The 27,468-nt window shown below is 41.8% G+C and overlaps 1 protein-coding gene across 6 annotated transcripts in view; it reads left to right on the top strand.

The window, feature by feature from the left end:
* IQGAP2 (IQ motif containing GTPase activating protein 2) overlaps positions 1–23,787 on the top strand; it is a 214,803-nt gene extending 191,016 nt beyond the window's left edge. For all 6 annotated transcript variants that reach the window (XM_075932302.1, XM_075932304.1, XM_075932305.1 and 3 more), the window contains 9 exons: positions 2,219–2,351; positions 5,223–5,325; positions 6,486–6,627; positions 13,293–13,380; positions 14,786–14,998; positions 16,836–16,996; positions 18,758–18,901; positions 22,315–22,423; positions 22,812–23,787. In XM_075932302.1, the coding sequence (XP_075788417.1) occupies positions 2,219–2,351; positions 5,223–5,325; positions 6,486–6,627; positions 13,293–13,380; positions 14,786–14,998; positions 16,836–16,996; positions 18,758–18,901; positions 22,315–22,423; positions 22,812–22,925 (1,207 nt within the window). In that variant the 3' untranslated portion in view covers positions 22,926–23,787. The remainder of the gene's footprint in view (positions 1–2,218; positions 2,352–5,222; positions 5,326–6,485; positions 6,628–13,292; positions 13,381–14,785; positions 14,999–16,835; positions 16,997–18,757; positions 18,902–22,314; positions 22,424–22,811) is intronic.
* The last annotated feature ends 3,681 nt before the right edge of the window (positions 23,788–27,468 follow it).

Genomic DNA, 27,468 nt, shown 5'->3' on the forward strand with positions numbered 1-27,468 from the left:
GAATATTCTTTTTGTAAAGGTGAACTATTTCCCAGCCAGGGAAGAGCTGTGTGTGTGTTTTTTACTTCCTCCATCTCAGTTGAAACAATTGTAGGAAATGACACTTAAAATATTGTGCTAGAATATCTGGATTTTCCCAAGAGACCTTTTGTGTTGCAAAGAAACAATTTCAAATTTGTGTTTTACCTTGTATTTTTGGAGTGGTTATGATCATGAAATTATCTTAACAGCAGAACAATTCAAATGTACATTAATTATTCCTTTTAGAAAGGTCTCCACTATATGAAAAAAATTAAGGACTATTACGTAATCTTCATTTAGAGGCTATATATGAGCAATCCTGTAACTTTTTTCCCTTAAATCCTTATATTGTATGCATTGACCCTGAGCACTTAATAGTTTAAACATTCCAATGGAGCAGCACAGGGATTTTAAATGTGTTTAAATGTAACATATCTGACTGCCATGTATAGACATATCTATAGAACAGAGGAGTAAAGAAGAAATAAGCTACGCAACTTGAGCTATGTCAATTGCATAGATTAAGTCCAAAATAGTTTATTTTGGCTTTCAGTGCTGTCTACATAGCAGGAAGTCCGAGTTAGAGCATTCTTCCTCCAACTTCCCTTGAGCCTCGTAAAATGAGAGTTATAGGAGTCAGAGTAAGAAGTCCTCCAGCTCGACATTATGTTGAAATAACTGCTTGTAGAGCAGACTTGGACTATGTTATTTTGGAATAATGTTAGTTGTTGTTAATAATAATAATAATGTTAGTTATTCCGAAATAGGCTATGTCTACACAGCAGTGTTATCAGACTGGACATTGACAACTTAAAATCATAGATGAGGGTTAGAAGAGACCTCAGGAGGTCATCTAGTCTAATCCCCTACTCAAAGCAGGACCCAACCCCAACTAAATCATTCCAGCCAAAGCTGTGTCAAGCCGGGCTGTGTAAACTTCTGAGGATGGAGATTCTACCACATTCTCTAAGTAACTTATTCCAGGACTTCACCACCCTCCTAGTAAAATAATTTTTCCAGATGTCCAACCTATTCCTCCCCCACTGCAACTTGAGACCATTGCTGCTTTGTTCTGTCATCTGCCACGGCTGAGAATAGCCTAGCTCCATCCTCTTTGGAACTCTTGCTTCAGGTAGTTGAATGCTACTATTAAAGCCCCCTTCATTCTTCTCTTCTGCAGACTAAATAAGACCAGTTCACTCAGCCTCTTCTCAAGTCACATGCCCGAGCCCCTTAATCATTTTTGGTGCCCTCTGCTGGACTCTCCCCATTTTGTCCACATCATTTCTACAGTGGGGAACCCAAAACTGGATATATTATTCTGAATGTGGACTCACCACTGCCAAATGGGTAACAAGGCCACGCTGACTTGTATCTAGTTTCACATCCAATGTTATCATCGGGTCCTTTACTACAGAACTGCTGCTTAGCCAGTTGGTCCCCAGCCTGTAGCCATGCATGGGATTCTTCTGTCCTAAGTGCAGAAATGTGCACTTGTTGAATCTCATTCGATGTATTTTGGCCCAGTCCTCCAGTTTGTCTAGGTCACTCTGGACCGAATTCCCTATCCTCAAGCATATCTGCCTCTCCCCCTATCTTGGTGTCATCCACAAACTTTCTGAGGGTACAATCCACCCCATCATCCAGCTCATTAATGAAGATGCTGAACAAAACTAGCCCTGGGACTGACCCCTCATGCACTGCACTAGATACTGGCTGCAAATTGAACATCAGTCACTATCTGTTGAGCCCAACAATATAGTCTGCTTTCTATCCACTTTATGGTCCATTAATTCAAGTTATAATTGAACTTGCTGGCAACTTGTATTAGTATACATAAGATTATTTTCTGGAGGATTTTTTTTTTAATCCAGGTTGTAGAGTACGGGTCTCAGAACATCAAAAAGATATGCCAACTTGCTTACAACTTTGTAGCTGACAAAGGAAAATCTTTTTTTTTAAGAAATAAGTCTGCTGTTCTGTCTAGGGAGAAGTAACATTTAAGCATTCCCATTTATATTGTGACATGCTGCTTATGATTTGTACTCTGGCACTCCTATATAGATTTGATAAAGTAGAAATGGTCCTATAACTTGCATTTTAAACAAGTTAATTCCAGTTCTCTACAGTTAGCTAAACTATGCTGTTTTTATTATTGTACACGTATTTCACCTTTTTCATCTTACACCTTCCTTAGGAATTTTTTTCAGACAGCATGTGATGTTCCTGAGCCAGAAGAGAAATTCAATATTGATGAGTACTCTGACATGGTAACCCTCAGCAAACCGGTCATATACATCTCCATTGAGGAAATCATTAATACCCATTCAGTAAGTAAATAGAAAGAAACTTAGCTACTGAGCAAAGGGTACCAATTGTTAAACTATTTAATCTGTTCTTGGGAAACTTCTCAAATCACTTTTGAGAGATGAGTAATTTTTTCATAAAATCACATAACTGTGGTGTTCCATAATGGCTTTCCTAAAATGCTAAGGAATTCCTTTACACTCTTCCTTTCTGATAATTTCTTGTCCAAATAGATCATCTCCATATCCAAATACTTGGAATAACCTTAAAATCAAACTGTTATTAACATTTACTGTAACTTTTACAGTAAAAAAGTTTGTGTTTGGCAGGAGAGAATGCATTTCCATCCTGTTATCCCCAATAGAAATTGTAGAGACATGGGTTTAGGAACAAAGTGCTAACCAAAATAAGAATCGGACAATAAAATGTATTTTTTTTCTAGAGCATTTAACTGAAAGGAAGAAATTGCAGAACATCTTTTTGGTATCTAATATTGGTGAACCATTTGTTAGGTTATTTGAATTACAGACTTCCTCTTGGTAAAGAAGGGGACTTGGTTTTTTTAGGAGTTAGTGTGACTTTGAGATAAAGTAAAATCTTCTACTCTTCATGACTTTGGTATTCCATCATGTGTTTGGCTGGAAGCAGATGTAAGTGTGTGATTTAGGGGACAGTGGTATCCTGCAAGTCTGTTTATTCTGGATAAGGAACAGATGGAATGCAGAAACTTCAATTTGTGAGATTAACTAGGACATAATTTAGATGTATACCATATGGTTCTTCCACAGCTGGTATTCTGTATACTACCAGTGATCTGCTAACTTGCAAAACCCAGAATTGTTACATTCTGAGTATTCTTTTAGAACTATTGAATACTTGACTCCCACGATGGTGAGTTAAAATCAGCTTTACTCATGCATGAATTAATGGGCTTAGCCTACCAGGAAACATAGTGTTGGCTAGATTTAACAGAGCTGCAACTCAAGGTTGAATTGAGGGTACAGGTTTTATTTCCTGTCTGTCTACACTTAATATTTAGGTGTCGAGCATGATATTCATCTCCTCCTATCCTGTTGTCAAGTTTGTGACTTAAAGGCTGGATATCAGTTAGTGCAGATAATTATGGGGAACCTCTCATTTTGTCACTACGTAATCTGGTCTAGTGAGTTCTGTATTTCATCAGAATTAACTGAACGCTTTTGATGTCATGCGGTAGAATACTAGTCAAAGGGGACAGTCTTTTCCCCAAGATTTCATGTAGTTCATATGTGTGGAGGAAGTGTTAAGATTTGAAACAAGGCAGCTTTATGTCTAAAGATACTGTATTTTTTGTATATCTCATAATTTGCCATTTCAATGTATGCATGTTTATGTACACAGCATGTACTGTGTAAAATGTCAAATGTCAGGGCTATCATGCAGATGAAACAGAGGGGAAATTGTCAAAAGCAAAATGTTATGCACCAAACTGCCATTTGTCTTTGAATGTCTCCCCCAGAATGTTTAATGTGCCTTAATTTCCCATATATGAAGCATTTTAGCTGCCTGTACATTTCAGTGAACACCACTTTTGATTTGAATAGGGTTTTGAACTCTCCAAACTATCAGTTATGAAATTTGTAATTATAGCATATGTTTTACTTCACACATATTTAAATTGGTAGTTATAGGCACCATGACCTAAAAACAGACTTCCATACTAAGAATCCTGTTTACGTGGAAAACCGAACGTGAGGACTAGCAAATACAAACTGTTATCAAACTCTGCACAATGCTACTTGCTTCCTGAAGTAAAAGCTAGTGATGGGTATAGAAATGAGCAATCAAATTACAGGAAACTCATTCTTCAGGCTATACTATTCATGCATTTTTATAATTCAGCATGTTAACAAGTTTGTTCTCCGAGGCTTTTTATGGCCTACAGAACCATTCCTGTTTGGAAGCGTTGCAATACAAGTATTATGAATAGCGTTTGTACTTCCTGTTGTCTGTGTGATTCAAATCACTGACTCGAGCAATAAAAGCATACTACTAAAAGTTTTACTTTTAAAAGTGAACTTAGTCCATTTAAAAAGTACCAAATTGATACCACAGGAGTTAAATCTTTGGCCTCATGTGAAGTGCCAATTCTGAATCTCTTTAGCAGTGATGTTTGCTTAATTGTTTAAGCAGCTGCTAACTTAGAGCTTTTTCACCCTCTTCAGTTTGGTTCATCTTTGGGTAAATATTACCACCTCATCAAATGTACACAATCAGCAGACTGGCAGGCAGACTGCTTACAGCCAGAGATGTAGGGCACTCTACAGCCTAAGCTGAGAATCAGCAGACTTTATAGCGTAAGCTATAGAGCAGTGTTTCTTAAACTGTTCTGTAGCACACTGGTGTGCTGCGAGGCAGTTGGAGGTGTGCCATGGAGAACAGAGTTCAAAATGGCCTCTCTAGAGGGGCAGGCACTTTTTTTTTTGCTCAGTAACTCCCCCCCCCCCCACACACACACACACCTTTTTTTTCCCCCTCAACAAAAAAATTCTTAGTGTTCCTTATTTAAAAAAAAATGTTGTTCCTCGATCTTAAAAAGTTTAAGGAACACTGTTATAGACTCCTACACTAACCTCCAGAGGTCCAAGGTTCAAATCCACCTGGTGGTGGTTACATTTGCATATAGGATATGGCTTCAAGTGCCACAACGTGGGACAGTGGACCACGCTAGGTGTGTGGGTTACACAAGCACTTTTTTCTTCTGTCCTCCACAGTCTGTATTCATGTTGTCTGCCCCCTGTGACTTGGATGACTTCATGCTCACAAATAAAATGTACAAAACAGAGTACCATTTGGAGAAATGGAGTGTTTTCAGTGGCTTCATTGATAATCATTTTGTTTGCATTTGTTTCTAGCTGCTATTAGAACACCAGGATGCCATTGCTCCTGATCAGAATGACCTACTGAATGAACTGCTGAAGGGACTAGGGACTGTTCCTGATGTAGAGTCTTTCCTTGGTAAGTTGTTTTCAGCGCCCCTCCTTGTTTTTGCCTGTTGGTTATAGTAATTTGAGAATGGGCCCTAAATGGGCAACAAGTAATTTGTTTGGTTACTTCTGTGTCTTCAAAATTTAGGACTTTTTCCTAACATAATTTTTGTAATTCTTATAACTGAAAAGATATTCTAAAATGAGATTCTTAGGAGAGCTAATTCCCAGAGTCAGCAGTAGCTCTGATCTGTGAACTACTTGAATATATTCACAATGGCTATTTATTCTGGAGCATTTTCCATAAAAGCAGACTGTTTCATTTTGAGATCGTTGCTTGGCGTTACTAGGGTGGACCATCAGAACGAATGTTCTGAGGGAAGTGTGAAGGTGAGATCCATTATATGAAAGCTGAGGGGATCCAGGGTTAGATGATTTGACCCTATGAAAAGATTAGAAGCACATACAGAAACAGGCTGTTAAAAAAAAAAATGGAGGATAAGAAAAGGGTTAGAACACTAGATGGGTGGATGCTATAGAAAAAGAATTTGATCTGTGACGTTCCCAAGAACTGCCTCAAGGCAGACTGGAATGGAGATGGACACCGAGTTGACCCAACATAGATGGCAGTAAAGCTAAAAGAACATCATTAGAACTATTAATAATAATGCAGAGAGCACATCTTCTTTGTTTAGAAAATATCTAGCATATATTGGTTGCCTTAGAGACAACTTAGTAACAGGAACACTTTATCAGTGTGATTATCCTACCTCTGTTCTATGGAAGTTAAATAACTACACAACTTTTTCAGTAAAGAAACACATGTTTGAGCCCTATCGGTATAATTGTCTTGAAAGACAATTTTTCACCAATTTAAGGTGACAATACCTCTGAATTTAGTATTTCAAAAATCTTTGCCTAGATATTCAGATTCTGTTTTCTGAAATGTCTAGTAAAAACTAAGTACTATAATTTTGCTGTTTCTAAATAGAGGGAAGCTGTTAATTGTTTCATGGCCGAAAAAAACTTTTGAATTTAAACATAGTTATTTTGTCTAGATATAATACATGTTGAGAGATCTTTGACTGCTTTTCTGTTTTCTTTGACACGTCCTAGTGTTTTGGGTTCATGCACCAGTTCATGTCACAAGTCAGTAAACTAACAGAATAAGAGCCATATTTTTTCTTACAGGGGAAGGAGCTGTTGATCCCAATGATCCTAACAAAGAAAACACATTGAGTCAGCTTGCAAAGACAGAGATTTCACTATCTTTGACTAGCAAGTATGAGTTACAGGAAGGTGAAGGTCAAGATTTAAAAGGATTGATGATAAAGTACGGTTTGTTCACATATGTGTGTGTGTGTGTGTGTGTGTGTGTGTGTGTATCTTTATCTTTGAGGTAAAGTTGTTAAACAATACCAATAATATAAGCTAACTTTGTTCAGGTTTGCAATTAATTTTTTTTAAACTTCCAATTAGAACACTAATGTTTTTCAGACCATATGATCCTCACAACCATTCATTTGTCTGGTAGTCTACAAAGAATTAAGTCAATAGCTTGAACCTTTTGGTGATATAAAAGTCTGGTGCTTTGCCAGCCATTAGCCATATCCTGTGCCGATTCCTATCTTGTACAACCTCACTGGTAACACAGATCAAAGATAGTGCTAAAATCAAAACTTCGGCCCAGAGTGAGCATGAAATTTGCCTCCTAAGAGTTTGGGATGTAATTCTGGAAAACACACTCCAAAGCTAGTTAAGATTTAAACCAATGTTTTCAAACTTGGGTGTCTAAAGTAGATTTGTCAAAAGCAATCAAAGTTACTTAAGCTCACAAATCATCTTGGAAGTGAATGGGATTGATGTTTCTAAATCATGTAGGTGCATGAAAATCACAATACTAAATCTTTATTTGAACACTTCCCTAAGTTTCTTGATTTTTAGAGGTGCTGAGCACCCACAGGTTCCATTTAATGTTAATAGGAATAGTGGTGCTTTGAAAAACAACACATTTATGTAGTTCAAGGAATTGCAAAGTCATGTAGTGGGACAACATCTGAACAGGGTTATTAGTTTAGGTCATTATTGACCAGGAAAATTCAGACCATGGGCCTGAAAATAGAAGGATCTCTATCAAACCAGTTAAATCTCCACTTTATGCAGAATCTTTCAAAGTCTGAAACAAACTTTGTAAAATGTCAATATTGTAGCTCTTATGAAGTTATTGCTACCTGCATTTTTGCACATTGTGAAATAGTATCCTAACACATTATCTTTAGTGATGTATTATGAGTTATCTAGACTTTAAGGCAAATGCAATTCTGTCCTCCTTCATACTTAAGTTTGGATTTACTATTTGTACAGGATGTTGTTGTCCTTTCAGCAACATTATATTAAGATCAGCCTAGCTGTTTTTATTTTTAAGTTAACCTCCTCCTCGTTTCATTGGATACATTCTGCTATGTCATGGGGAGTTTCACAGTATAGGAAGAAATCTGTGGAACTGCAGAGAGCTTGAGTAGTTGCAAGTGTCCATGTTATTGCATAGCACAGAACTAACTAGAACAAGCCCAAACTAGCTGGGCTGACCCCAGTGACCTAACTCAGTTACTATAACAACAAGTTCTTCTTCGAGGATGTCCCCGCGGCTGCTCCACTATGGGTGCTGGGCTTGCCCCAGTGCTGCAGACGGAGGGATCTGCCGCGGGGCTCGCTGCTTTTGTGCTCTTTTTCTTGGTGCGTGGTTTGGCCTCCCACCAGTTCAAGACAGCCTCAGGCTGCAGATGCTTGGAACCACACTCTTCATTTCAGCTCTTGGAGACTAGCTTTGCTCTAGTCTTCCACCTACCATTTCTTCCCCTTTCTTCCTATCCCATTAGTTTAAAACAAAAAAGAGAAAAAGACAAAATGAACGCAGCGGCGTTGCCTTCCTTGTCTGTCAGCTGTTTCCCGGTTCGTCTCCTGTAAATAGTTGCTCCTCCCCCCAAAAAAAAAATCCTTAAGAGGAAAAGCTCAGAAACAGACTTTTCTCCCTGGTCACAACAAAGTACCCCCTTCACCCTTACTTACAGGCTGAACTATCTGACCGCTGGCTCAAACCTGCCATGTCCACTGGCTTTAAGAAGTTCGGTTCTTCCCGGGAGGCAATGCCAGCCTCCAATGGCCACTCTGACTGCACTAAGTGTCTGGGTGAAGCTCATGTTCCCCCAGAAATATCCTCATTGCTGTAAACTTACCTCCAGGGCTAGGAAGGACAGGGAGAGGCGCCTTCGGATGATCCTCTTCGATAAAGCCCTGCAGCTGCAGCACACTACTACCAGGGAAGAGCCCCCTAAACGACGGGCTTCATCCCCCACTACCACCAATCAAAAGAAACCCAGGCTCTCCCCTACCAGATCCTTGCTGGCTGCCTTGCACGGTAAGGAGAGCCAGGGGGACAGACCAGGAACGTCCGGCATTATAAAGCCGCGTTCCGCAACCACTGCACCTCGCAGGTCAAAACTGCCATGGAGCCAGTACAGACCACAGCATCAGAGGCGCCACCGGCTCAGCCTGCACTCATGCTGCCGACACCGACCCCTGAGCCACCAATGAGGGCTCCCTCTGAACCACAAGGTATGGCGCCGACATCTGCACCATCTCCAAATCACCTCGCAGTGCCAGAACTCTCGGCGCCGGCGCGACTGACCTCCACCATGGCACTGGCTGCTGCGGTGCTGAAATTGCCGGCACCAGGGAGTGCGGTGCAGGCTAGTGCTTCAGTGCATGTCTCCCAAGCTGGTGCGCTGAGCCTTATGCCACTGCTTTCATCACCCTGGAGCCGCTCTCACTCTCTCCTCTTCTCTCCGGCACCATCAGCATCCCCTCCAGCACTGCGCTCCCCATACCACAGTGGGAGCCACCACAGGTCGTCTCCTCCCTCCTCCAGAATCCCATCTCCATTCCTGGCTGCAGGACCCTTTCATCAAAGGCACCACTACAGACGACCCACCATCTCCCCTGCTTCTTCTAGGGCATCATACAACCGCTCTTGCTCACCATACTCTCCACGCTGCCATTGATATCGCTCGCACTCTCGCCACCCAGACAGACACTCACCGCGTGACTATCTTTATCATCGCGACAACCGTTACTCCCGAGACTCTCACAACAGACACTCTTATCACTCACGATCTGCATACAACTATGCTTCGCCCAGGCTCTTCCCAACTCCAACTCCAGCTCTGCTCACCTCTCCAGAGCAGACAGCTTCCATCTGAACCGGAGCACATTCCCTTTGCGGACCAGCCAACTGGGGTTTCTCCACCTCATTCCTGTCTGCCAGACAAAGCGCACTCTAGGCAAGACCTCCCTGCCTGATGACCTCCGTCAGTTTCAGGAGTTGTTTAAACGAGTAGCCATCACCCAGGAAATACCGTTGCAGGGACTCAAGGACAAACAGCATAAACTTTTTAGGAACCTCCAGCCTCAGCACAGGTCACGCCTGGCCATTCTCCTCGATGAGGGCATCCTGGAAATTGCGGACGAAATATGGCACGCTCCAGCGTCCACTCTATCAATGAGCAAAAAGGCTGACAAAATATTTTGTGCCTCCCAAAGGGATGGAATTCCTCTTTGTCCATCCCCAACCAAACTCCTTAGTCGTTGATGCAGCCCAACAGAGGGCTAAGGCCCCACATTTCAAGCAACAGGGCTCCGACAAGGAGAGGAAGAGGCTAGACCTTCAGAGCAAGGTCAAGGACTTACCCTTTGACAAAGACAAGCTTTTTGCAGAGTATATGGACACGATCCTACACTCTTCTAAGGAGTCCCAAACAACTCTGTGAACACTGGGGATATATACACCCCCCTTAAGAGGTGCTGTACACCCCATACCAATGTAGGTACGACTACTCCTACGTTAGACACCAATGGCAGCAGCAACCCCAGCAATGGAGGGGTTTCAATAACCAATGCTCATAGCAGAGGCCCCAGTGACACTGCAATGTAAATGGCAGGCCACACATTGCTCCCAACAACAAGCAGCAAGTTTGATGCCTTGGTTGGGGGTGAGCATACAGTCACAGGCAGCACCACAGATAGTCTTACCGAACACTTTCACCATTGGTTGAGGCCCTTCTTCCACCAAATGGGCCCCAATCATCACAGACAGATGGGTACTGGAAATTGTTCAAACGGGTTACCCTGTTCCCGTCACCTCCATTCCACCCACCAGCCTTCCCACCCCATCCCTTTTAGGGACCCCTCTCTCAAGGCCCTCCTACAAGTGGAAGTCGACCGCCTTCTTTCCCTGGGTGCCATAGTCAGCCCCAAACGAGTTCAAAAACAGGGGCTTCTACTAGCATTATTTCCTTACCCAGAAAAGGTCCGGAGGTGTCCCATCCTAGACCTCCACTGTCTGAACAAATTCTTACGGAAACAATGATTCAAAATGATCACCTTAGCTGCCATAATTCCCACATTGGATCAACAAGACTGGTTTGCTGCCCTCTGCCTCCAAGATGCCTATTTTCACGTCCCTATCCACCCAGCCCACAGAAGATTCTTACGGTTTGTCGTCAGAAAGGATCATTTCCAATACAAAGTCTTTCCCTTTGGGCTATCCTCAACCCCCAGGGTGTTTTCAAAGGTGTAAGCGGTAGTCACGGCCTTCCTCCAATGGCAAGGAGTACTCATCTTCCCGTACTTGGACGACTGCCTACTCGAGTCCTTCGGCACTTGAGGTCTCTCACGTGATCCAACTCACCAGGTGAGTCTTCCAGTTGCTCGGACTCCTCCTCAACAAGCAAAAGTCCGTTTTGCACCTGATCCAGAACCTCGAGTTCATAGGTGCCCACCTGGACTCACTGGCAGGCAGAGCCTTTCTACCTCTGCAAAGATTTCAGACCATCCAGGACCTCATTCATACCATTACCGTCAGTCCCACCGTCTCACTCATAACATGCCTGAGATTGATGGGCCATATGGCTGCCACAATATACGTGGTCAAATACACCAGACTACACTTTCACACCCTTCAATAGTGGCTGACACTGGTCTACAACCACACCAGATACAACCTCCACAGGTCAGTAGCGCCTCCACCCTCCATTACACGATCACTCTTGTGGTGGACCAACCACAAGAATCTCCTATCAGGGGTACCTTTCCATCAACAGCCACCCCTCCACCAAATCTTGACAGACACTTCTCTGCTAGGATGGGGAGCACACATGGGATCTCTCTCAGTGCAGGGCCAATGGTCCCCATAAGAAGCACAACTACATATAAACCTCTTAGAACTATGCGCCATCTTCAACACCTGCAAATCCTTCCTCAACCACATCCAGAACACCATGGTGAGGATACTCACGGACAACGTCACGGCCATGTATTATGTGAATTGCCAGGGCGGCGCTCACTCCCGTTCCTTATGCACGGAAGCCATCCACTTCTGGAATTGATGCATTTGCCACGGAATAACCCCTACGGCATCTATTTTACCTGGCACCATGAACGTGACTGCAGACTTCCTAAGCAGGCACTTTGACGTGAAACACGAGTGGGAAATGCATGGGGGAGTCCTACTCGAGCTCTTCTGATGCTGGGGGACTCCCAGAGTAGATCTCTTTGCAACCCTCCACGCCCCCTCCCCCCCCCCCCCCCCCCCCGCAATGTGAAATGCCACAAGTACTGCACCAGGCAGGGCCTCAGCCACACATCCATGGGGGATGCCTTTCTCATCAGCTGGCACGGACCTCTCCTCTACGCCTTCCCTCCCATACCATTGATCCCACGAGTTCTTCAGAAGGTGAAGATGGACAGGGCAAGGCTCATCCTCATAGCACCAGCTTGGCCACACCAGCACTGGTTCCCCTTCCTCCACTGTCTGTCTGAATGTGCACCGATTCACCTCCCAGCACTTCCGAACGTGCTCACCCAGAACCGAGGATGCCTAGTACACCCCCAGATATACACCCTGAACCTCAGAACATGGTTCCTCATTGGCTAAACCCATTCGAATCCCTCTGCTCAGCACCAGTTCAGCGTGTCCTCATACACAGACAAACCACAAGGAAAACTTACCTTCATAAGTGGTGCTGATTCACTCCTGGTGTGCCACAAACCACCACCATACAGAACAGCCATCTGCTCCTCTGGTGCTGGATTATGTAAAAGACACAAGACTTACGTTAGCTTCCATCAGGGTACACTTGACGGCAATCGCAGCCTTTACACCAAGCAGGAGGCTGAGGGCGTGGAAGAGTGAACGTTGGGAGTATGAAGGGCCTCAGAATGGTGGGGGGTGTCTCATCGGGCAGAGCTTTCTCTCATTCTGTACAATAGTAAGTCCAAACTTCTTAAGGAGTTCTTGAACAAACAGACTCAGACCAATATTTCTCAAATATATAGATATATTTGTATCATTTCTGTAAGAGATTCTGATTTGCTAAAGACTGATTTAAACTTTGCTTGAACAAGACTAGTTTCTCCATTGCTTCCTTTGGTTTGTTTGGTACAAAGAAAACGTGTATTCTCTGCTCCTAGAGGTGTTTTTATTAAGCAAAGTACAGTAATACACATTAATGTGTATGTTTCTGAAGTTTGGCAATGTCTACTTCTAAATCAGTGTAAATTCAGATGGCTTATAAGCACCTTATGCATAGGTCAGACTTTGAAAAGATGAGTGTTTCCAGCTTGTACTTTGTTGGAGTCTTAACTTAGTTGATGCAAATGCAGCTGGAGTCTTATTATGGCATCTATCGCCATGATAATTGAAACTCCCAAATGATAAAGGGAAAACAAGCAGATATACACTTTTTTTGTATCAAAGTCCATATCAAAAAGACATTGTTCAACTTAATACGGCTGCTAATAATTTAGATTTCAGAGCTTCTGTCTTTGAAAAATACCAGCATTTTGCATGTTGGATCTTTTAACTTTGAGCCACAAATGAAGAAACTGAATGCTTTCTATGCCAGCTGTCTTATAACAACTTCTATTGTTTGCTCCTTTAAGGACAAAAAGGCTTGTTGTTGATGTGATACGAACGCAACCAGGAAATACGCTCTTAGAAATCTTAGAAACACCAGCCTCTGCACAGCAGGTAAATACCAAGTTATTTTTGTTTTCCTCTTCATATAATATTCCTTGTGCTGGATTTAAAATAGGTAACCAATTTTCTCTGGCAATCTCTTGCCCCTCTGAGCAGTTTCTCTTCCCCTCTGGGTAAAATGAGGGAACCAGGAGGGTGGTGCTTTAGGCTAGTCTCCCCCAGCCAGCCCATCAGAGCTGCCCAGTCTGCACTGCTTGGGGTTCCAGCAACAACTAGGGATGTAAAATCCCATGTAATTAGTTATCCTGTTAAACGTTAAGTTTAGCTGGCTGACTAATTAAACGGGAATCTGCAGGGGGAGCAGCCATAGGACTGCCCCAGCCCAGTGGAGCTGCTGGCTCCTAGCCTATGTGGGCTGGAAGTCTGCAGCTTCATGGAGGGCAGAAGCAGCAGTGCAAGGGGGCTGTCAACTTGCGGGCTGAGAGCCGTCAGCCCTTCCCCCACCCTGTTTCCCACAAGGCTGTGGACTCCCAGCCCAGGAGTGCTGGGTATCAGCACTGCAGGCGGAGGGCTGCTCCCGGGTAATGGCTAACTGTTACCCGTTCACATCCCTAATTTAAAGTACCCAGGGCTCCAGCTGTTGCAGTAGCAACGCTGGCTGGGAGCCCTGGGCCCTTTTACATCACCAGGCTCTGGGTTAGTTGCCCCTTTTGCATCTTTGCCCACTCTTTGCTTTCCTCTGGCAGCTCTGAGGGCAGTTAGCAATGGAGAGAGAATTATTTTTTTATACCTAACATTTCATAAAATGAGATGAGACTTTTTTCAAAACTCTTCACCTCCATCAGCAAATTGTTTTTAACTTTCGTCTTTAACTAAGAATTCTCCCACTTAGTTTGTTTGCTTATGCAACCAATGTACATAAACAAATGAGTGGGAAACAGCTTATAGCTTTCCCTCCGTATGGGAATTGCGTGGGAATCTCTTGTCTTCTGCAGACTTCTCTCAAATGTTGCAGCCTGAAATAGTTAGTAGATGCACAAGCTATGCCACTGATGTCACATTTTGGCTTTTCTTGACCTTTTTTTTTTTTTTTTTTTTTTAAAGGAGGACCCTTTAATGGACTTTATATCGGAGCCCCCAATCCTTAAAATCCATCAGCGTCTTTCAGTTTAAATGGGTTTTAGCTCAGGTCATGGGACTGCAATTCAAACAGGCTTCCTATGACCCAGCTAACACATTTACAAGTTCATTAATAATGGGCCTACTTTTAAGGTGTCTTGAAAAGCGAGTTCACTCCTATCGTGCCTCAAAACATAGTTTAGTCAAAATGGAGAGAAACAAAAAATTTATTTACACACGCTAATTCTCAGTTCACTGTTGTCTTTTTTTTACCACACAGAGGTTAGAACATCTGGACATTGTAATGAATTGGGTTTTTTTTCCATATTTTGTCCAGGAATCCGAGCACTTAAAGGTGGTAGAGAAACGTGCCATCTTAGATTCTAAAACTCCAGAGAAAATGAAGCACAGTCAGTCCATGCTTGAAGATGGACAGCTACCAATAGAACAAAAGAAAAGGAAAATACAAAGAAATCTTCGCACATTAGAACAGGCTGGATTAGTGTCATCTGCAAATAAGTACCAAGAAATCATCAATGAGATTGCTAAGGTAAATGGAATGTGTTGTTTACTTCCAAAATTTCTAAAAATACACCTATCCTTTCACCATATGTACATGTGATAAGCATCCTCATACAGAATACCAAACTGAGTCACCACAGGAAGCAAATAATGATTCCATCTCAGTTTGAAAGAAAAAATTAAACACTCAAAATAAGTAAGGAAAAATACTCACATACATGCTTGCTTGAGCTGAATACTGTGTGAGGGTCTGCACTTTTCCTCTATTATTCAGACTCTACAAATGATGAAGGGTAACTGACAATCTCCAGTCTATGGATATTTTAATGTAGCGCTTTCATTGGTATCAGTAAACATACAGCGCAAATGTCATGTGCTAAAGCGAGAGGGTATGCTACTTATTTCCATTTTAAATGAAGCAGACCCATGACTACTAGAAACTAATACAAATATGCTGGGAAAAGTCTGCTTCATTTAAAATAGAAAAAAGTTGTGTAGATGGCTCCTTTTTGCACACAAAGCCCCTCTTGCGCAAGAGCCGTTCTTCCTGAAAACGTGAGGTAGAAGGTGCCATAGGACTTCTCATTGTTTATGCAGATTCAAACTAACATGACTACCCCTCTGATACTTGTCACCATATAAAGGACTCATTTATTCATAAGTCCTGTGGTACCTTCTACCTCATTTTTTTTTTCAGAAAGAACTGCTCTTGTGCAAGAGTGGGTTTTTGCGCAAAAAGGAGACGTCCACACAGCTCCTTTCTGTGCAAAAGCAGCCCCTAATTATGCAAATGAAGCATGGCGATATTCTACTCCGTTCTTCATTTACATACGCTTTTGCAGAAAAAGAATGCAGTATAGATGTAGCCTAACAGATTTATTGGAGCATTCGCTTTCATGGGCAAAGACCCATTTCATCAGATGTGGAACATACTAGAACTCTAAGCCAGAGCTATTAATGGCTTTTCACCCTGTCCCAACTATTCATTTGTCAATTAAAATCTGACCTGTTTACTCACTTGGTCCTCATCGCTCTTTGTAAATTCTATGCACTGAAGTGACGAAGCTAAGTCTCTACCTATAACAGGTAGCTGGGAATGTGGAGGGGTGTGAGAGTGCGGGGTGGAGGGTTCCCTTCCAGCTGGGCTTTCTCTCCCTCCTCCCCACCACTGAGTGGCAGGGAAGGGTTTGGAGCAGGGAGGAAGTTGCCCTGTCTGGTGGCAGGCAACAGATGGCAGACCCTGCCTTCCTCCCTCCTCCGCACTTGCTGTCCTAGTGGTCACTGTGAGTGTGAAATCTTTCCTCTCTGCCCCCTCCCTTTCCATATTATGGAAAACAGTCCTATTCCTAGCACTTCCCCTTTACTCAGCACATCCAAGACCTTGCTTTAAGTTTGATATGCAGCTTCCTCTTATCCTAACTTGGTGGCCCTAACTCTTATTGTTTAGAAGTTTTTGAACAAACAGACTTGCAGACCCACCACCACCAGTCCCGTGCCCTGTAGGGCCTGGGCACTGGTGCCTAAGTCTTCTAGTATCTAGATAAAAGAAGTATGAAGCTGACTGAATTGCACACACATGGATTTAGGGATATAATTACCCATTTAGCTAAATGTTTAACTAAATGTTATCTGCACACATAGGATTTGTATCTATGCATTTAAAAAATATGTTTTGGGAAATGAGAGCAACTGCGTTATTATAATTTACGTTTTTTTCCTCAATAAATAAATGAACAATAAGATGGTATTCAGTTGTCACAGCATTCCTCAAAGATCACCAAAATCTGTACAAATAAGTTTATTTAATAAACTTATTCAATAAAACAAACTTATTCAATAAAACAATTCAAAACTTTTTACCACAGGACATACGAAATCAAAGAAGATACCGGCATCATCGCAAAGCTGAATTAGTGAAACTCCAACAGACTCTATCTGCACTTCAATCCAAGACAACATTTTATGAAGATCAAGTAAATTATTACAACACTTATATAAAAACTTGCTTAGACAACTTAACAAGAAAGTGAGTTGAAAGATTTTAACATTTCAAGAGTGCGCCTAATGCCCTCTTTAGTTGCACATCTCAGTATAATTCAGATGTATAAAGTGAACCCAGAATTGTCACTAACTGTTGAATAACTACATAGTGGAAAAGGGAGTGGTGATACATTTCTTAGAAGCTTTCTCTTCAAAAGACTTTAATTAAAAAAACAAAAATGTTTTCAATTTATTGGTCTTGAATTGGAAAGCTTAATTGGAGTTTACCAGTGGGAAAACTCATGTGCTTGGTTGCATGGGGGCATAACTATAATTTTCCTTCTCACTGAGGGGCAGTTTGTTGAAGGTTGCAAGATATCTGAATAAATTAGTACTATTTTATATTTCTCTTCTAAAATATGCTTTGTGATGCAAGTAATTGACACTCGTCTGGGATGATATGCATGCTTGTTTTTGATTACTGCATTTCTCATGAGATGAAAGCTGCACCGGGACTCCATAGTTATGTTTTATTGACATAAGTTATGGTTCTTTCAGGGTGAAGGGGTGGGTGGATTGTATAAGCCGGTACACCACTCTGGCAAAAGGAGCTGGCAGGCTGGGGTGCTTCGCTGCAGGAGGAAGGTGGGCATGCGCCTAGCCAGCTCCCGGGGCTCTCCTGCAGTTTGCCATGCTAAGCAATCAGGCTGAGGGTGTGCCCTCTCCAACCAGTCTGGGACTGCGCCAGCCGTGAGCCTCCCCCTCCCCCCCAGGAAACCTTTTGGGAGGACTGGGATGAGGGGGTGGCAGTTGGCTGCAGCCATGCATACCTGGGATTCTGCTGTTCTTCCCGTGACTCTCAGGGAGTGAGGGGAAGTGTACAGCTTGCTGTATTCCTCTCCTTCCTGGTTGTGGAGGGGAGGGGCAGAAGAGTAATTCATGCAAGTTGTGCACTTTTAACCTCACTTCCTGATCATCAGGGGAAGGGAAAAGTGTAGCAGTGTCTTGGTATATGCAGCTGCATGCCCCCTCCAAAAATGGGGCCCTTATCCCCTCTCTCACCCCTACACTCACCAGCCTTCTGAACCCTTCCACTCACCAACCCTGGCTCCTGTGCTCCCCATACCACCCAGCCCTCTGCCCTAAGCCCCTCCTCTTACCCCCAATCCTGACTCGTGCACCCTCCCCCATACACCCTGCCCTGAGCCCCCACACTTTCAAGCTCCTTCCCTGGCTCCTGCCCTCCCCCACACACAGTCTAACCACCTACCCTGAGGTCCCCATGCTCCGTCCCACACTTACATTTCCTACATGTATTCTTGTTTAGCACCCCTCTACTCTGCCTTTCCACGCCTTCCCCCCCCCCAAAGGGGGGGGGGGAGATACAATACCTGTAAGAAACTTAATTTACTTTCACCCTTGAATATATATCATTTCTATCACTTTACATCTTAAATTTAGTAGGTGGTTATATTTTCAGCAGTTGAAAATCTTTACAAAAGTGTATATTATTCAGGCAAAATAAGTCTCCCAATTTTTCCATGTCTGGTAGTAATTCCATTGATTGTGTTCTTCTCTCCTTCTTCCCTCCCCCTCTGCATTCCCATTTTGTTTTTCTGGTGTTTTTTTTTTAATATGAAAGTTGATTACTGTTTGCAAGATCCTTTAAAACAATACACAGGAGTGAAGGAAGAACTAAATTCTTTTGTTACTGGTTCCTTTGCAAATAGCTATGTAGAAAAAGAAAAAAGTATGAAAGAGAAATGTTTGTTCTTGGTGGATCAGTCAAACTTATTTTCCCCTACAGAAATTCTCGGAGGTCAATTAAACTAGATGGAAAAGAAGAAGAGAAGGGAAGCAAAAAACTTAAGCATGCATCACTAAAGTACACAGCTGCAAGACTACATGAAAAAGGGATCATTCTAGAAATTGAAGATCTTCAAACCAACCAGTGAGTATAGGATTAAATTTGCTCAGAGCCAAGGAAATTGACAACTCTTTAACCAGTCACCGTGTTGGTGAAAGTTTCAAAAAATGTGGCATTTTTTCCTGCACATCACTGTAGAGCAGGGGCAGCCAACCAGCGGCTCTTCTTGCCAGTTTTCCCCCTCCTTCCCCCCAGATGCGGCTCGCGAAGCCACCCCACGTCTAAAGAAGCTGCCTTTGAAAATGGCCCCTGGCTCCCTGTGCTCACCGGGGCAGGGGAGCTGTTCAGTATAGCCTTTCAAAATGGCATCTTTAAGATGGTTACAGCCGGCAGGAGCCTGATGTGGCCAAAAAGCTTTTAACCGCATTTCTTAAAGGGGCAATCCTTTTTTTGGCTCAACAACTTTGCCCTGGCTCTTCGCGCTGTATCCACTGCTATTTTGGCTCTTTGTCTGGAACAGGTTGCCACTCCTGCTGTAGAGGTTTTTACGTGTTAGTAAGGGAGCTTACAGTTGCATAGCCTAATAATCTTTTTCCCAGCTGTCATAGTAGTTTGCTGCTTAATGACTTTTTTGAGAATATGCTTTAAAAGCCTATGAAACATTATAGCTAACATTTCAGTGTTCCATTTAAAGTAATTTAATTACTGATATAGCTGATTTGCTGAACAGCTATTGCATTTTCATCCATTGAGTAAACATTCGAGTAAACTTTTGAGTAAAGCAGGCAGTATGCTGAAATTGCCATTAGTGAAAATTATTCAATTTTGAAGTTCCTGGATCCTGCAGAGGTAAAAGGCAGTGGGCACAATTTCATGAAGGGGTTAGACTTGTGGGGACCCTGAAGAGAGAGTGAAATGTATTTTCCCTGAGAGATAAATGGCACACAGGCAGCACCATGTGTCACTAATTACCCTTTTCCTTTAAAGAAAGAGAAATTGTAAGTCCATTTCACAAATAAATTACCTTATAGCCCCATCTGAGGGATTTTAAAATGTGTGTAAACAAGTAATCCTGTAACTGCTGAAAAGTTCAGAGGTTACATAGTTATGTGCAGGTGGCAGTCAGCTCCCCGGAGGTCAGTGTGCTCAGGGAGCCAGTTTTTAAGCCTGCTCCCCATGTGTATCAGCTCCCACCTGCTGCTCTGTGCTGTTACACTTTGGTTCTGTGATGTGATGGGAGCCTCAAGGGTTAAAGCCGACTACCTAGTGAAAACTACTGGATGATGGTGAAACAAATGATTCTTTATTAAGTGGTCAAAACCAACAATTAACAAGTAGGTGTTTAAACTAGCAATTGCTCAATACTTTTACAGTGTAGAAAAGCTTGGGCACAATTATACTTAACTGATTACAATTCTTTGATTACAATTCACTTATATCAAATCACTATCTCTAATTCGCCTAAGACAAGGCAGCATACAAATGAAAAATACAAAAAACAAAGCTAAAATAATAATAATAAAAGAACCACCCACAGCCAATCCCTCCAATGTTACTTTAGGACAGCTGGTGGAGTTAGTCATGGATTTTTTACTGTTACAAGTTGACAACTCCTGGGTTTTTCTTCTAACACTTATACCTGGGCTAAAACTTAACCTTTTCACATAGCACAAAATCACACTATCTATACAATACAATTAATATGACTGACTTATACTTCACAGGATTATAGGATATAATTAATACAGCTTAACTATTAACTAAACTACCAATTAATAAATTTAAGCAATACTTACAAATCCTGCAACGATAACAACACAAAGACACAGTAGAACTCGGAGCATGCTCAGGACTCGTGCACCCCTATCTTTGACTCGAAGGGTGGGGAGGCAGCCTCAGGGTGATCAATCCTTTAGCCGGGCAAAAAAGAAGACATGTGCCCTCAATATGCGGAACCTCCGTCGAACAAAGGGATAGAGGGTCTTTTATAACATAACCTGATATCCGGTACCTTATTAGGGTTGGTTCTTTGGCCGGGCCTGATAGGCTGGTAATGAGGTAACGTGAAATACTGCCCTATAGGATTTTTCATGATGCCTGCCTGATGGCCCCGTGGACAGTGCTGGGTGTGGTCATGGTTAGTGTGCATGGCAGTTGCATCTTATCTCCTTATGCCTACCTCTCTATGCCTTCAAGGACTGGTCAAGAGAGTCTTATTTATCTCTTGCAGCTGTGTTCTATTTTTTCATGCTCACCTCCCTGTTCTATGATGCCTACAAGGCCAAATTCCGTTTACAGAAAGCTGCATTGTGCTTCCCATGCTTTTCTGAGTATCTTATGGTCTGGTTTCAGTCAGGAGCCTAGTGTGGCAGGATGGGCGATACGCGAAGGCCGTGGTCAGAAAAAGCCTGCTTTCCAACATGTGCTACTGCCTCTGATAAAGAGGCAGCAGTGCAGGATGGCAGGCAGCTCCTCAGAAGCCAGTTTGTCGGCTCCCTGTATGTACCGAGAACCTGCATGAAACCATGAAGGTTAACAGTGAGCCCAGGCTCATCTGTTAACTGTTTACATGGTTATACTTTCATGTCCCTAATGTCTACACTACATACTTCTGCTGGTATAGCAGTGCTACTCGGGGGTGATCCCTTTCTGATGCAGCTATGCTGTAGAAGCAGTTATAGCACCAAACTATACTTTGGTATGCTTGTTCTACTCCTGGGAGATGTTTTTATTATACATATACAAAGCACAGCTTTCCAGTGTTGAGTTACACACCAGGAGGACTCTGCTGGTATAATATGCTAGTGCTATATCATGAAGCACTTCATAGGGTTGTCAACATGAAGTTGACTACAGAATTAACCAATAAGCCTAAGCGCAGAGAGCCTAGGTAGAAACAGCAGTGCGGTGGGTGGAGCACAGGCTGCTGCCATGGAGCAACTTCTGTCCGCAGTGGGCCCAGGCTTGCCACAGACCGAGACTGCTCTGTGGGATGTCAGATCAATGCATGGCAGCAGACAGGATCCAGTTTTTAAACCAGCTCCCTTCACAGACCAGTTCCTGCCTGCCACCCTGCAATGCTGCCTCTAATACAGGGGCAGTAGCATGGGATGGCAGGGGATTCCCCCGGGAGTAGGGCCAGGAACATGCTAACTGCTGGCCCCACCCTTAGGGACTATTAAATAATTGTGTAACCACTAAATTTTGATGAAGTTACCCAATTAGTCAATTATCTAACATCCCTAACATACAGCCTAACAGAATACCTGACTCGGCACTACTGATTTCTCAGAAACTGCCCTGCAGTCTCCCAGATTCTTCTTCTATTGGTCATAGGGGTTGTAGTAATACCTGTGGTTTCAGATTGTGAATTTGGTGTGCATGCATACTGTCCTCAGGAAAAAATAGTGCTCAGAGTCCACATTTTTTTGTCGCTGTCTCTATTTTTTGATCATGTGAAGTTTTGTGACATACATTATACATCCAATTTTTTTAAGGTTTAAAAATGTTATGTTTGACATCACACCTGGTGAAGAAATGGGTGACTTTGAAATCAAAGCAAAGTTCTTGGGTGTTCAGATGGAAAAAGTGGAACTCCATTTCCAGGTAAAGTTTATATTTATTCTATTTGATCGAAATAGATTTGTATTTGAGCTAAAAATCTTCCCTTTCTGATTGTTCATAAACTGTTGGGGCATTATAGAATAAGGGGTGGGAAGTAACCATGTTACTGAGGTAGTATATTAAGCTTAGGCTGACATTGGGTATATAGAGCGGGATCATTTTAATTTATATGTATGGACAGTACAGTAAATGTGTCAAAAATTCATTACTAAATGCCACTTCAGTTGCTAAGGATCTGGAGTTTGAGGCTCTGAACTTATAAATAAAAGCAACAATTCTGGTGCATTTCTTTATTTTTTATTTTTTAAATTGGGAATCATGAAGTGTGAACCCGAAGCCAAAACTAGCTTCTTTTTATTCTTACTTTCAGGATTTGCTTCAGATGCAATATGAAGGTGTAGCTGTAATGAAAATGTTTGATAAAGCAAAAGTGAACGTAAACCTGCTCATATTCCTGTTGAACAAGAAATTCTATGGAAAATGAAGATTGCAGATATTGTGGAGTCTGCATCAAATCAATAGGAATGTGTGTTCAGTATTTTTGCTTTTAAATGTTTTTCAGTTACTATCATTGAACACTGTTTTGGATGTCAAAAAAGACCAATCTGTTCAGAAGAATATACTTATGTGCCTTTTTCATCATTTGATACTGCAGTAGTAAAGTAGAAAATAGGCTAATTTAAACACTTCCAGATTTCACTGTAGTGTTGGACTTTTGATTGGAAAGTATATCATTTAGTGACACTCAGCTATTTGGGAGGGAGGGAGGGCTAGTTTTTAAAATAGGCAGAAAATAAATTTAGTTAAATGGCATAAATCTATAAACTACTTCCTATGAAAATATATTTTAAATGATTCAAGTTGCATAATATAGTTCTTATTAGACTTCTGACTTATTCTCTGCAAGAAACCCTAATTTGTTTGTGAGGGATATTTTTAGCAAATTAAATGCTAAGCCTATTTTCTGGCAGTTGTCAACTGTAAAGTGAACTGTGCAATTTGAAATAAATTTTATAGGTAATTATAAAGTTACAATAACATGTACTTGTACAAAGGTATATTTTGATTTATTCCTACTAATAAAAATGCACTACTGCCTCGGGATAAATAAATTTTCTACTTACAGCCTTTTAATTTAAGTGGCAAAGGGGCAATCTGAATTGTGATCAGTAGGGGTTTTTTTAATAACGAGGTATTTGAATCCTTAAATTGTGCCTGTCTTTTTTTTTTTTTGTACGAAAATAAAATCAGTAAATAAATGCAATAAAATCAGTTTTTAAATGTATTCTTTGGAGATGGTTCTATGTAAAATAAATGTTACTTGATTAAATTGGTAAGTTTCTAAATCATTTTCATCTTGTATTACTGTAACAATCCACATGGTGCAAGGGAATTCTGTTGCACAGCTTCTTCTTTCATTTATTACTCAGTTGGAATTTGTCCATTGATGTTGCAGGTGTCTCTAGGACTAAACCCTGCCATTTAGTTAGGGACACTAGATTTTCTGCATCTGTCAGTGGAAATAGTTCAGTTTCTCCCAACCCTCTTGTTTTTAAAACCATTTATTTTATTCACTTCTGTGCAGTGGCAACTTGGCCTCCTTTTCCCCTGGATCGGGTATTTAGCTGTGTTATGACTTCAACCACCTGGATCTGCCACTATAGTCACTCCCTGCAAGATTATTTTGATGCACACTCGGGTATAGCAAAGCTATCCTGCAAACACCTAGCTTAAATCTAGGCAGTTTTCCTTACATGATGCACTATTTTCAGAGAGTGAAATATGTTCTGCCTCCTTCCATCTAACTGACCATTGTACTGCCAGGATATGAAGCCTAGTCAAATCAGTATGCTGGGTCCCCAGCCTGCCCCAAAGACTCTTAGCACCAATGCAGAAAAATATGATCAGGAATTCCTGAGCTTTCACGGAAAGAGTCTGAGGCTACGTCTATATTGGCAAGATTTTGTGCAAATACTCAAAAACTCTTGCGTTAAAGAGTAAGAGAGCGTCTACACTGGCATGTGCCTTTGTGCAAGAGCATCTGGGCCAGTGTAGATGCTCTCTTACACAAGAAAGCTCCAATGGCCATTTTAAACATCGGGCTTTCTTGCGCAAGAAATTCATGTTGCCTGTCTACACTGGCCTCTTGCACAAGAACAGTTGTGCAAGAGGGCTTATCCCTGAGCAGGAGCATCAGAGTATTTGTGCAAGAAGCCCTGATATTATACATTAGAACTTCAGTGTTCTTGTGCAAGTACTCGCAGCCAGTGTAGACCAGTGGCAAGATTTTGCACAAAAGAGGCCGCTTTTGTGCAAAATCTTGCCAATATAGACTTAGCCTAAGGGTGTGTAGGAAGCTATCCAGTTATCTCAGGAGGTAAATCCTGTAACAGACCTGGGCTGGAGTGGGGGGATAGGGAATCCTAGAGGATCCTCTGTTCCTTGGTGGGGGGTGGGAGGAGGAGCAGGTCTCCTATATAGCTTCCTTTCCTACCACTGTAGACCCACAAATTCAAAGGCCAAAAAGGGACCATCACAGAAAAATATACTCCCTATTCCCAGTATGAATGTGTCTAGCTTCAGCTTCCAGCCTTTGTATTGTTACAACATTCTATGCAGAAAGATGCTGTAATGTAGTCATCCTTAATCTATTCATTTTAAAGAGTTTAAAATTCCTGAGTGTATTTTCTAATGTTAACCATTCTCATGGCTGTCCTCTGAACCCTCTCCAATGTATCAACCTCAGTCTTAAAAGGTGTGTACCAGAACTAGTTTTTATTAAGTTACATGCCTTACAGAAGTGTAAGTGTAATATATCAATGCTATTACCTTTATCAACCAAATCTGTAATCTTACTTTTTTAAATCAAATTTAGGACTGTCTTCCAGGCTGATGTGCATTAATTATATTAATTACTAATCAAGTTCCATACCAACTGCTCCATGGGTCAGTGTCAGGTTAACAAAGCTCCAGTTACCCAGGTTTACATTTACACTTTAAAAAAAAAAATAAAAGCACATTAGGTTTCTTCCACTCTTTTGGAACTTTCCCAGTGCTCCAAGACGTATTGAAAATCAACGTAAATGGTCCAGCAAGGTCTTCAGACGGGTCTTTTAAAACTCCTGGATGCAAGTTACCTGGACCTGCTGATTTTAAAAAGTCTAACTTTAACTGTTTCTCTAACATCTCCTTGAGGTACTTATGGAATGGAAAATGTTACCACTATTTAATGAGACTCACTTGTTTTTCCCCCAAAAAAGAATAAATGTTTATTGAATACTTGTATTTCCTGTATTACTGATATTGGGTAAATAGTTGTTCGTTATAAGGGACCAAAAGCTTTGTCAGCATATTTTAAAAATTCCCTATTGTGCTGAAGTCTGCTGGCCTTAGATTTCTCCTTGTCATTTTGCTTCCCTACCAATTTTTCTACCATTCCTAACTTCCGAATGATAGTTAGTCCTATCTACTACTTTCTTCCATTTGTAACCTTTTTTATAGCTGTGTTCACTTTCTAAAGTGTTTTAACCAGCATGGATGCCTTATTCGATTTTGGCTTTTGGAGCATTTGGTAAGGTGCTCTTAAATGATTCCCAATTAAATGTCATGTTTTTCTGATTAAATTCTACTTCTCAACTGATTATGCTCATTATTGTTTTCAGCTTTATGAAATTGTCCTTTTTGAAGTACAGGTGTGTATTAGACAATCTGCATTTTCTTCTGCTTGCACATTATATAAATGTGATCAAGCCATGATCACTTGTACCTATCTTAGTTCTAGTGATCAATTCTTTATCTGTAAAGAAATCCCTGTCTTGTTTAATTTACACTGGCGATGTAGTTAACTTAGTAAAATTGTCTAGGATAGGATGGACTTGGGCATTGCCCGCCAACCACATTTTAGGAACATATTTCTAGCACACATCTATAATTCTTTGTGTACCACCAGTACATACATCCCATTAATATTAATGCCAGCATATTCTCAATTTGTTTACATCTTACTTGACAATTTCTTGCTACAAATATTGATGAGTGAGTTGGGACAATGAGTGTTTCAGGCTCAATGAGAGAGGTTGTATGAAGTGTCCTTTGCCAGTTAGCATTTTGAGGGGCTTTCCATGTCATGCAACGGTTTCCACGAAGAAACTTTCCCTCTGGCAGAGGGAAAAATCTGGTACTGATGCTTCCAAAGAAAATCTAGATTCATTTTTCTCAAAACCAACAAAATCCTCAACACAAAGAGAATTTATGTATGTGAGTTCACAACAAGCTGTACGAAACTTCCTTGTCTAGCTTCTGCACCTAAAATTGTGTCTGGTCGCATTGTTAGAGAAAAGAAACTGCCCTTCCCTCCCCCAGTAAAAAAGTTTGGCCAGGCCACTCTTGCTATATGGGCTGCAGGACTCCTTGAGAGAAACCGGCCGCACCCTTCCTGCATACCATTGCCTTTAGAAAAAGGGAAGGTGTGAAAAGGGGAAAATAGCCTCAGACTCTCCCACCCGTCACCTTGGGGTGAGAACTGCGGAGCTTACCTGGTCGCATGAAACCTGCACAGTTTCGGCCCAACCCCTGGGACACAGACCCCCCCCCCCACTTGGTGACCGTTGGGCCATATATGGTAATATGCAAGCGCGGGAAAGTGATGTGCAGATTTGGGGATAAATACCCATCGCACAGTTCGCTCTAGGAGGTCTTCGCAACACACATACCACCATGCGTGTGCCTTCTCATATACTTCAAAGCGCTGCCGGCCTGATCAACTGACCAGCCACCTCCCCCGACTCTCGGGCGTAACCAAGGCCTTCGCAACCGAACTGGTATCTGTGAAATGTTCCATGTGCTGTGTAAGTTGTGCTGTGTATGATCTGATTTTTTTTCTTGTTGTGTAAGCTTAGTGTTGTTGTTGTTTTGGGGTAGTACATAGAGTTTGTAGTTATCACTATTTAATTAGTGTAGCTGGCATTCCCATCCTTATATCTCAGACACGTTTAACTAGAAATCATAGACTAAATATAATAGTGTAA

This window comes from Pelodiscus sinensis, chromosome 6, assembly GCF_049634645.1.
Source record: "Pelodiscus sinensis isolate JC-2024 chromosome 6, ASM4963464v1, whole genome shotgun sequence".
NCBI lineage: Eukaryota > Metazoa > Chordata > Testudines > Trionychidae > Pelodiscus > Pelodiscus sinensis.